Genomic DNA, 12,212 nt, shown 5'->3' on the forward strand with positions numbered 1-12,212 from the left:
AATAACATCTCTGATGTGGTTCTCAAAGCACAGAGAGAATATATTTAAGACAATTATATTACAAATGAGGGAATATAAAGGAAGTTAAGAGTAGGTAAGTTTTCTGTACATCACTTGAACTGGTAAAATGTCAACCCCAGTAAACTGTGACATTTATGTATGATATACCTAGAATAAGGAACAGGCAATCCTAACGAAGGAAAAAGAAAAAAGAAAACAAAACAACAACAAAAAGCTAAGTGGCAGATTTGAGCCCTGACATATGGATAATTACATTAAATGTAAATGGTCTAAATACAGGAATTAAAATTCCTGTGAAGATTGACAGCTTCAAATTTAAAATGACCCAATTATGTGTTGTCTATAAGAAATTATCTTCAAATATAACAGTACAGGTAGGTTGAAAATAAAAGGATAGAAAAAGATATACTATGCAAACACTAACCAGAATAAATCAGGAGTCACTATATTTAAAAAAATTTTTTTTAACATTTATTTATTTTTGAGAGATACAGAGACAGAGTGTGAGCAGGGGAAGGGCAGAGAAAGAGGGAGACACAGAATCTGAAGCAGGCTCCAGGCTCTGAGCTGTCAACACAGAGCCCAATGCAGGGCTAGAACTCACAAACTGTGAGATCATGACCTGGACCGAAGTTGGATGCTTAACCGACTGAGCCACCCAGGCACCCCAGGAGTCACTATATTAATATCAGATAAAGTAGATCTCAGAGCAAGAAATTTATCAAGAACAGAGAATGACATTACATAATGATCAAAGAGTCAATCCACCAAGAACACATAACAATTCTAAATTTGTATGAACCAATCAACAGAACAGCAAGATATGTGAAGCAAAAACTAATAGAACTGAAAGAAGAAATAATAAAATTCACAATTACAGATGGAGACATCAACACCCCTTTGTTAATAGTTGATAAAATAACTACACATAAAGTCAGCAAGTATATAGAAGAACCCAATAACAACGTCAAGCAACAGGCTCTAATGAGCATTTATACATTCTTTTCAAGCACCACCAAATCATTTACCAAGATTGAGCATATTCTGAGGGTTACAAAACCTCAACAAATGTAAAATAATTGAAATCATACAGATTATTTCTGACCAAAGTGGACTCAAACTAGAAATCAGTAACAGGAAAGTCTCTAAGCACTTGGAAACTAAACAATAAGCTTATAAATAATCCATGGGTCAAAGAGGAAGTTTGAAGAAAGTTAAAAATATATATCAAACTGAATGAAAGCAAAATGTTCTGGTAACACATTTCATAATTAGGTAATTAAAAGTAACTTTTATTAAAAGCTAAAAAAAATTAAAATCACTATTTCTGAATGTGTTTCTGTAAAAATATTTTGTTGATTCCGATTGCTACTGCTACTCTTGAAGTTTCTTGGAATAGTCAATGGGCAGAGGTTAGCAGTTTTATTGAAAGAAATCAAGAAAACGTTTTGTGCAATAATTATAGAATTTATAAGTTATTTATCCCTAGTGGATTCTTCTGTTCAAACATCACTAGCCAATCAAGAGACTACTCAGAAATAAACAAGAGTAATAAGATTCCATCAGCTCTGATATTTTGCCAACTTTCAGCCATATAAAAAATAGCTTTACAACATACTTTTCATTTTTATTATAGATGTGTATTCCTGAAAAATAGAGGGGAACATATTTAACAAATTGTAACTTGATTTGTATCTTTTAAATATTTAGATACATGGTATGTCTATTTCCCTTTCTTCTCTTACCCTGGGCCCAGCAGATGTTAGGGGCTGGCCTGTCCTAACCTCCTTAACTCTCAGACCCACAGCTCCCTTTTCCGGAAAAGGACAACACTTCAGAATTGAGATGAACAAGGCAACTGAGCAAATATGGCTAATATAAGTTCCATCACTTTCCTGAAGAGGAATCTGTATTCAGGGAGTGTTTAGGAGTTTTGTTTTGTTTTATTCTTTCTCTCTCTTTAAAAATTTATTTTTGCTTTTATGGGGGGAGGGGGTCGGGGAGGGATGCAGGGTAGACGAACATGTTTGAGGCTCGTGGGTAAGGAAGTGGATGAAGACACCGAGGAGAGATGTGTGATGGGGCGGGGTGGGATCGCCCCGGAGAAACTGGCTTTGGTAGTGGGAATGAAGAAGAGGAATCCCCATCCACCCCCGCAGGAAACGCTCCAGTGATTGGAGGTGTGTGTGGCTGCGTGTGTGCCTGTGTCTGTGTGTGAGGAGGGGGTAGCTCCGACTCCCGCAGACATCACCACGCATGACGAAGCTACTTCCCCTCACGCGGTCCAAGGCGCACACGCGCCATCCACAGCCACGCCCGCACACACTAGACACACACACGGCGTCCGAGGGTCCGGTTGCCATGGCGAACAGGAGCGCGTGAGCCCAGGCGCCCCTCCCGCCCCCGGCCAAGCCCGGTCAACTGCAGCTCTGATTGGTCGCTGCTTCCTCATTATGCAAATCATTTGCGTAGACTCCGCGGCCAGCTGCCTGACGTCACCAAGCACGGGGGCTGGGGCTCGGGGCTCGGCTCCGGGAGAGCTCGGGCGGGAGCCCGGATAGCGCCGCGCGGGGACCTCAACCCAGACCCCAGCGTCCCGCCGCCGCGGCCCGGTCCTGCCCCGCCCCCGGCCCCGCCCCTTTCCAGCCTGCCCCACCCCCTCTACGCCCCTCCACCCGGGCCCCGCCCCCTGTGCAGCCCCCCGCCCTCGCCGCCTGGACCCCGCCCCCTCCCCCCTGGCCCTCGCCACTGGTCCAGGGAGGGGACGGCGGGACAGACGGGACTGGTGGGACCGGCGGGAGGGCGGACCGGGCTGGGATATGGCCGCGGCGCCCGGAGGGTCTGCGCCGCCCGCCGGCCCCGGCCCGCGCCTGGGTTTCAGCACCGCGGACAGCGGCGTCGGCATGAGCGGGCTAAACCCCGGTCCTGCCGTGCCCATGAAGGACCACGACGCCATCAAGCTCTTCGTGGGGCAGATCCCGCGGGGCTTGGACGAGCAGGATCTCAAGCCGCTGTTCGAGGAATTCGGCCGCATCTACGAGCTGACGGTGCTGAAGGACCGGCTCACCGGCCTCCACAAAGGTGCGCGGGGTCAGCCCAGCCCAGCCCAGCCCAGCCCTGCCCCAATCCGATTAGAGTGGGCCCAGCCCAAACCCCAGCCTCAACCGCAGCCCCAACCTTAGCCCTACCTAGAGTCAGTCCAACATCAGTCCAATACCAGCCCCACTTCAGCCCAGTCTCCTCCCCAGATCACAGAACCCCCAGGCCAGAATTTTCTCTCCGACATCCTCCTTCTGATCACCACTCTGATCCTCTGGCGTGTTCTCCACTCTAACCTCTAACTCCCTACCCTTCACCTCTCACATCCCAACAGTCCCAACCTTTCAGTCGGACCTCCCTCCATCCCTCTCATCAGACATTCTAAATCCTGAAATTTGAAAACTTATTTGACCTTTGGGTCTCAATTTCCCAAACCCTGGACCAATCATTTCTGACCCTCTCCCCCAATCTGGTGCCACCCCACTCAGGCCTAACCATCCACACACACACGTCTTGGACTTGTACCCCTCATTCTGGCCTCCAAGCCCAGCCAACACCCAGAGCCTTCTTTTGATGCAAACTGCTAACTTAAAACCCCCCAAACCCCAATTCCTCCCTTCTTCAGAACCCAGGCCTGGCTAACTCACAAAATCCAATTCCCCTCGAGGAGGCTCTCAGCTTCAAATTCCACCCTCATGTTTGACAATAACCCCGTGTCTCCTCCCCCTGCCAGAATCCCAACACTCTCTGCCTCTTCTGACTTGAGTCCAGAACCCTGACCTCAACTGGGAAAATCTACCACCTGTGTGCCCCCTCATTTCAGGTTTCCTCTCAGCTGAACCCATACTTCTTTCATCCTCTAACCTCCCCACTCTTGTGCCTCATCTATACCCTTCCCCAATCCTCTTTATGGACTCCTGCTTTCCCTCCTTCGCAGGCAGGTCCTGGAGTAGAGCCTGTGGATCAGAACCTCAGGGTGGGTCAGTTTGAAGAGGCAGAAGGGATTTTCTCCCTGCCCTTGTTAGAGAGACAGGCACCACAGTTCTGTCCAGCCACACCCCTTTCTTCCTGTAGAGAGAGGGAGGAGGCTTGTTTACATGCAGAAAAGTCTGTCCAGGCTGGGCTGGAGTAAGAGAGCCAGAGTCACATGTCATACATGGGCAGGGGATAGAAATTATTTGAAGAGAAACACCTCTATCTCTCCTCCACCTTCATCATGCTTCAGTTTCAGGATTTGAGGGGTAAGGGTCTCTATCTTACCCCACCTTCACCATGCTTCAGTTTTAGGATTTGAAGGGTAAGGGTCACCAACTATTCTCCATGATTTTTCTAAAACAAAAGTGGCTGGTCCTGGGTAACAGCTAAAGGTACTTTCCTAAGGGCTGAGAGCTGGAATCAGGCTGCCACCTCTTTTCGTCTGGGAGGCACACTTATACAGGGGCTTCATGAAAATGCCCACAGAAGGTCTGGGACCAGCTAGGTAGCAGTGCCTCTTCCACACTTGGAGGTGGGGTTACTTTAAAAGGGGCATGAAAGAATAAAACTATATCATCCTGATTCCTTCTAATGCAGTCCAGCTGCCTGGCTGTCCATCCATCCATAGCAACTTACTTTCTTATTTTCTAGACATTTATTTCAGTATGTAAGCACAAGCTAATCTTTCTGGGCCATCTGGGAAGCGTATAAGATACCTTTAATTCTCACTCTTCTCATTCAAACACCGTCAGAGTCTCTGAAATGTTCTCTTATCCGTTCTCTCTCTCCATTTAGCTCTAATTCTTCCTGTTTTTAAATTTTCATTTGTCTCTCCCTCTAGCCATGCTTCTCTGTCTTTCCATCCCTCCTTTTCCCACCCCCTATCCCAGGTAGTACAAATGGGGCTCCTTTGGGCAGCAGTTGGGCCCCTGAGCCTTTCAGACTGGGCCCCAGCCCTGCCCAGTTCTGACGTCAGCTGATATGGCTTAGTGGCAGAAGATGAAGCAGAGATGTAAGCGAAATCAGGTGTTTGGTGATTTGTCCCCAAACCAACCTGCAGCTCTCCAAGGCAGGGTTGCCTTGCAAGATGATTGGAAGGGTCTCTGTGTCAATATATTCCCCCGCTTTCTCCCCAGCAATAGTGACACCCAAAAGCCAGAGTGACTCCTTTTGATGGCTGGGTACTGAGGGAGGCAGCCACAGTGCTTTGAAAAAACCTCAGTCTAGGAGTTAGGAGATTCTAAACCCTATTCTGCCCCTGGCACACTGTCTGGGTTCAGTTTCCCTGTTAATACAGTAAGAGTTTGTCCCAGGTTTCTCTAAGGTCCCTTTAACTCAATGAATAGCAGATAGCCACCCACCTGAAGGGGGCAGCCACTTGGAAGACATCACAGAAAATGATCCCCTTTGCCTTTGCAGTCGGCTGAGGTCTAAGTGGAAAACTTCACCAAGCTCCTAATGGCTTCTCACATCCACTTTCTCTTCCTTTCGTCTTTCTCCTTCCCACATGCAGAAGGCTCTTTTTGAAGACACAGATCTTATCGTGCCAGAGTCCTGCTTAAAACCCTTTAGTGGTTCTTCACTGCTCCTAAGGAAAAGTTCAAAATCCAGACTGAGGCATACAAGGTTATAGATAACCTGATCCCTGCACACCTCACTGTCCTCTCTGCCTCCTTTCACCAATCTCCAACCATACTACTCTTCTATCCATTTCCCCAACACACCAAATTCTTGCTTCAGTCTTCATGCATGCTGTATGAAGCTGTTCATACGTGCTGTTCCTTCAGCTTCCTTCACCACCCTTCTTGTCACCTGGTTAAGCCCTATTTGTTATTGAGGACTCGATGTGTTCTTTGAAACATTCTTCAACCCTTTGGACTCAAATTATGTGCCCCTCATGATCCTTTACATAATCCCCATGAGAGCAGGGAATGTGTCTGTCTTGTTACCACTTCATCCCAAGCCCATTATAATGCCCACCATAATAAGTAAATAAGTATTCAACAAATATTTTCTGAGTGAGTGCTCAATGACTGTCGGAAAGGAAGGATCCCTGACTCAGTGCTTCCTAGCAGGCTACACTTTCTGAGTCTGAACAAAGAGGAGTAGGACTGACCCTGTGGCTCAACCCAGACTCATTCTCTGTCCCATAACTACTGGGTCCTTTAGAGAAGTAAGATTTAGGGCACAATAACCCTTTAACAGGCTCTATGTTGAAGCACTGGGAGAGCTGACAGGTCAAGCTCCTTGGATAGGATTGGAGGTCCATGAAAGCTCTTCTCTACAGAAAGTCCTTAAGCCAGCCCCATCTTGCAAGCCTCAAATTAACCTATTCCTCAGCTTCAAACTTGGAGGAGGGAGGTGTTAAGAAGTTGTGGGGTGCTGGGCTTGGCTGTCAACAATTTTCCTCCTTTTGGCCTCCTCTCATCTGAAACTGAGTTGGGAAGGAATTGAGGCTGATTCTGGGAGACTCTGTGAGTATGAATCTGAAAAGGAAGGGGGAGGCTGGGGTTAAAGCTGAAGGCAAAGCCGCTTAGGGAGGTTTAACCCCAACCGGACTTATAGCTGGAGTGGGGAGGGGAGATGTGGGACTGTATGAGCATGTGGCTGGATGTGGGCACACATGTTCCCTAGGCAAGAAGCCAGGAGCAAATGAGAGGGAGCCAGAGTCTGGGACTCAAACACATGAAGCCCCTCCCTTCAGAGAAGGTGGAGGACAGAGGCTTCTCAGAGCAGTGCCCTTGTTTAAAGAAGAGTGGCCTTGAGGTTGTCAACTAATGGGATCTTACCAGGAAGAGTATTTGGGGGTTTCAGGAAATCCCCTGAGCCAGCCTCTTCCTCCCCAGGCTGTGCCTTCCTCACCTACTGCGCCCGGGACTCTGCTCTCAAGGCCCAGAGTGCACTGCACGAGCAGAAGACCCTGCCAGGGGTAAGTCCACCAGGTTTGGGGGGGTGGGGGTCACCTCAGGCTGGGGACATGCCTTATGTGCATGCCAAAGCAGCATGTAGGGGCTGGGTTGGGGCCAGGAACCAGAAGCAGAGTCACTTTTCAGGGCTTACGTATGCCCTGAACAGCTATCAATTCTTGTTATATTTACTCTTCTGGCTCAAAGAAATGGGCTTAACATTTGGACCAAGTATTCCACCCCATCTTTTCAGAGAGGCATCAGTTTTGTGTGTTATGCTAGAATTTGTCCGCACTGGCTAAAATCATGGCTTAAAGTGTCATTTGTCACTGGTGTGAGAATATATGCAGATACATGAGGTAGAGACCCTGCTGGGCTGGTATCCTACTTTTTCCAGTTCTAGAGTCCTTAATAGCACTTCCCTCTGTCCTCTTCCTGTAATTTTTTTTTTGGGGGGGGGTGCCTTGAGTCACCAAGATTACTTTCCCTCCTCTTCCCCAAACACTTGGCTGGATGTGGGCACACATGTTCCCTAGGCAAGAAGCCAGGAGCAAATGAGAGGGAGCCAGAGTCTGGGACTCAAACACATGAAGCCCCTCCCTTCAGAGAAGGTGGAGGACAGAGGCTTCTCAGAGCAGTGCCCTTGTTTAAAGAAGAGTGGCCTTGAGGTTGTCAACTAATGGGATCTTACCAGGAAGAGTATTTGGGGGTTTCAGGAAACCCCAAAGCTAAGAGAACCTGATTATATGAGCAGTTAGACCATTATATATACCTGATATGGCCTTAGCTAATGGCTAATCACTGGACCAAAGGCAAAGTAGGACCTAAGGACCATGTGGCAGGAAGAAAGTGGTGATTGTTAGGAACTAGTGTGGGTTCACCAAGAGCAAACCATACAACAGAGCTTCATTTTCTCTTGTCAAAGGAATGATATGTCTACAAAAAGCATATTCAAATGCCATGCCTGGGACTATATCCATTTTTAAGCTTCAGATTTAAGAGGGTCATTAGCCTATCAGAAAGAGACAAGGATGGGATGGGGAAATAAAATATATCATGGATGATGATTTGAAGAAATTGGAGATATTTGGCTGGAGAAGATAGGGTGTGGGGGCTTCTACAGGGAGGCATCATAACATAATGATTAAAAATATGACTTTTTGAGTCTCAACAGACCTAGATTTGAATTTCTGTTCTGTCATTTACTGGTTCTGTGTCTCATGATACATTACTTAGACTCTGGAGCTTCAACTTCCTCATCTATAAGGAGTGAGTTATACTAACACTTAGCTCACTGGGCTATTGTGAGGATTAACTGAGGTTAGCAAGTGCCTGGCACAGGGGAAGATCTCAGTAAATATTACTGGTAGGGTGAGGGTAACCGCCTTCAAATTCTGAAGAGGGATTTGGTTTTCTATGGGTGGCTCTAGAGGGCTGGACCAGGATCAGCGGGTATAGAGAACAGACACACTAATTTCAGCTCAGTATAAAGAAATCATTTCTCTGAATTGGAACTGTCCAGCAGTGGCACAAGCTTCACCTAGAGTTGATCAAGCTGTGAGTGGGTCAGGTCCTAGGATGAATCCCAGTAATTGAAGCAACTCAAGCCTCACTCTTGAAGACTCAGCATCCAGGAACACCAGTGTATTACTGCTACCAAGCTTCTGTGTGCAGGCTCTGGAGTCAAACAGACATGGGTGTAGATCCAAGCCCTACCACTCACTAACTCTGTGACCTTGGGCAAGTCTTTACTTCTAAGCCTAAGCATCTTCATATGTAAAACTGAATTCATAGAATTGTTATAATAATTAAGTGAACTAACTCATGTAAAGTGCTTAACATAGTTCTTGGTAGACAGTAAGCACTCAGTACAGGTTACCTGGTGGCAGCGGCAGTAGTGACAGTAACAGCAGTGTTAGTAGGAGTAGGAGTAGAAGTTATTATTCATCCAACCATGGGAATAAGTGACTTCTGCTGCTAAAATTGAAAGTCGCTGACACAAACTGTAACATTCCATGTGGGAAACAGCATGGGAAAGGTGCATAGACAGAAGGAACAAGATGGGTGTGAAATGGGATTGGGAGTTTGGAGGAAGGCCTGGGTGAGCATGGGCCAGACCAGAGAGAAGACCCACCAGAGAGCAGTGGCTGAAGAGGAAACTTTGGATGCCAGGGTGAGGGATTTGGACTTTATCCTGAAAGCAAATGGGAACACTGAAAAAATTAAGATGAACTTTGTGAGGGGGAAAAAAAAAACCTTCTTCAACCAGCCACAGGGCTCCACAAAGGGAGGACTTTATGAGGCTGAGGGCACCTGAGATAAGGGCTGTGGAGCTCTAGATTAGTGGGTTAATTTCTGAAGGAGAAACGAGAAATAATAATAACTAGCATTTGTTGATACTAGACAGTGTTCCTAGAATTTTGCTTTCTCAAAGTCACTTAATCCTCTGTGAAGAAGCTCTTGTTATTGGCATTCCCACCTTACAGATGCGGAAACTGAGTCAAAGGAAACAAGTGGCTTGTGCAAGGTTAGGTAGCTACTGGTAGGAAGATCTGGGAAAATCCAGGTAGTCTGACTCCAGAACTCATTCACTTAACCACTACACTATTATCTACACCAAGCTGGTGGCAGACAGGGGTCCATGTTTCTGAAGGGGGTGGTGACTGGATGCATCTGCCCTCTCCCACCCTTTCATCTGCAGGCTTCCAACATGGCCTGGCTTCGTCCCGTACTGCCAGGTTTGGCTTTATTCACCGTCCTCAGCTTAACAAAGTGCAAATTAATATTTAATTATTCTCCTAAATGAAAATCGATGGCTCTGTTGGCCAGCCCAAGCTATGTCCGTGCCATCAATCTTTCCTCTGGGCCTGCCAGGGGCAGTAGCAGCTTTAGTCACCTGGCCTCAGTCCCACCAGCATGAAGGGAGGAGGGTGTCCAGCTCTCTGTAGGCACTGGGTCCTGGGCACAGCTGCCATCTACTGGAAAAGCAAGGAAAGACTTCAATTTGGGCTCCTACTAGAGACCAGAAGGATAGTCACTGTGGGAGCAGGAATGGTTGTCTCCCCAGAGAAAAATCCTGAACCCCTAGGAAAAATGTCATAGTATCTACTGGACTGGGACCTCACCATAACTCCCCTCCATGTGCCTCTGCTAATTTCTGTCACCTATCAAAACTGGGCTCCCTACTCAGGGGGACTTTCTTTAAACCTCAGTGGGCTGTCCCACCTTCTGTAGCTTCTTCTCTATAAAGCTGAAGCTACTTCTTGCAGCCTCATTTTAGGCTCCAGAATCCACCTAAAGAAGGTAAGGCCAACCTTATCCCAGAGGGTGCCCTCCTACTTGTCTCTATCCTTGACCATGACCACCTTTCCCTTGGACATCCATCCCTTCAAACACTGTGAAGGAGACAGACATAACAGTGCACTTGCTTTTGCAAGTTGTGCCCAGCATAAAACAGCTTGAGTGGAAAGGGCAAGTGGGGGCTAAAATCTAGCCATGCTCTATTGACCAAGCCATGCACATTATCACAGGGCTGTGTCAGCCCAGAGGGGGAGGCACATTTTTTTTTCTAATTCATCCCATCGTTGGGGGAGTGCCTTTTTGTAACTCACACAAAGGCACTATATGTGCTAGCAGCCGCCCAGTGAGTGAATTGGAGCCTTTGGCCTCAAGGAGCTTTTCCAGCCCAGAAATAACTCATTGCATCTCAGTGGGATTTACATCTAGGCACATAAAAGGGCATCAGAGTGGAGACAGAGGAGATGCTTCACAGTGGAGATGCTATCTGAGCCCAATCATGACCATATTTCATCACATTTGAGGGTCTAGAAAACTAGAAGACAAGGCAACTTCTGGAATTCTAGGTACAGTGTGAAAACTGGCAGCGAAGATGTCCAATGGAGAAGGCCAAGGCTCCCTGTGAATGGAGTGTTGTGTATTTTGGGCAGCAAGAGAGGCAGGACCCACAAGTTTGGACTGCCAGTCTTAGGATGTCTGGCTTTATTGAGAGGCTTGAAATGGAGAACTGTGGATGGATTTTAGTAAGGAAAGAGTGAGGGGTTGGTTTCAAAAGCTCACTCCAGCTACAGTGTGATGGTTGAGTTGAAAGGTGAAGCAATATTGGAGGCAGCTTATCCTTTAGGACACTGTTGCTTGAGTGCAGCTGAATGATGGTGCTGACCTGGAGCTGGAGACAGGGCAGGAATGGGGAGGATAGGATAAACTTGAGAGTTGTTTAGGATATCCATATAGACTCGAGAACCAGTGGGACTTGGCAGTGGATTGAATCAGAAGAAGAGGTGAAGTAGAGCAAAGAGCTGAAAATGGTGTAGTTTGCTTTTTCTCTTCTTCACTTTTCCCTGCATCCATGACACCTCTCTTAGACCCACCAGTAATCCTGGTAAATATTCTTCCCATGGTGGAAGTGGCTGAGGGCACAGGTGCTCAGTGTTAGGAATAGTTGGCATCAAGGCAGAAATGTCTGAAGAGGGCAATGCTGAGCCCAAAGTAGACCTTTTATGCAAGTCAAGCAGGGAGAAGGGGTAGGGCCTTGCCTTCCCTCCTGCTCATGGTGGTCAAAGTACCAGGGCCTCATATGCCTCTGTGCTACCTCCAACCTTCCCCACTCCACTACACTGCCTGCAATAGGTTGTTCTCTCCTCTTTCTGACATTCTCTCCCTTGATTTTCCCTCCAGGGCTGGCCCTGAAGCAGATATGGGCCTGGACTCTACCTGGGAAACTCTCAAGGGAATAGGTGCTCAGCCAAGGGCAAGAGCTCACCTGAGGTCCCATGACAAATTCTTGGCCAAGGAGGCAATACCCTCTTTTCCTAAAAGGGGAACTGGGATTACCTTACCCCGCTTCCACATCTCTCCCCTGGCTGTGACAGGAACCAGGCAGAGTAGGGTTGCTTAGGCAGTTCATGTGGATAGCTCTCTTTCTCCTTCAGCCACACAGAGCATACCTAAATCCTAAGTGTCCTCCCTAACCATTTCCCAGGGGGGACCAAAGGAGAACCACTTCTCTCCAACTCTGTCCTCATCCTCTTGGGCTCCTCCTCCCCTGAGACTTCCCCTGCATCTCCAAATTCCCAAACTGCCAACATCCTCAACATTTAAGCCATAAACCTAAAAGTCAGCCAGTATTTCCTTCTCTCCCTCAGTTCCCACATCCAATAGAAGTCTAGTCCAGCTAATCATCCTAAACATCTCTTGAATCTGTCTATTTCCTTACGCCCTGGTTAAGGTCACCCTCACCCCTTACCTGTATTA

General features: G+C 47.3%; 1 protein-coding gene across 9 annotated transcripts in view; it reads left to right on the plus strand.

Moving 5' to 3' along the window:
- Positions 1 to 2,392: 2,392 nt before the first annotated feature.
- The window catches only part of CELF6 (CUGBP Elav-like family member 6), a 31,368-nt gene continuing 21,548 nt past the window's right edge, over positions 2,393 to 12,212 (plus strand). For 6 of the 9 annotated variants that reach the window (XM_058737142.1, XM_058737146.1, XM_058737143.1 and 3 more), the window contains exons 1-2: positions 2,724 to 3,102; positions 6,882 to 6,964. In XM_058737142.1, coding sequence (XP_058593125.1) covers positions 2,841 to 3,102; positions 6,882 to 6,964 — 345 coding nt within the window. In that variant the 5' untranslated portion in view covers positions 2,724 to 2,840. Of the gene's footprint in view, positions 3,103 to 6,881; positions 6,965 to 12,212 lie in introns of those variants that run through there. The other 3 variants (XM_058737145.1, XM_058737149.1, XM_058737151.1) reach the window with 3 other exon arrangements.

This window comes from Neofelis nebulosa, chromosome 7, assembly GCF_028018385.1.
Source record: "Neofelis nebulosa isolate mNeoNeb1 chromosome 7, mNeoNeb1.pri, whole genome shotgun sequence".
NCBI lineage: Eukaryota > Metazoa > Chordata > Mammalia > Carnivora > Felidae > Neofelis > Neofelis nebulosa.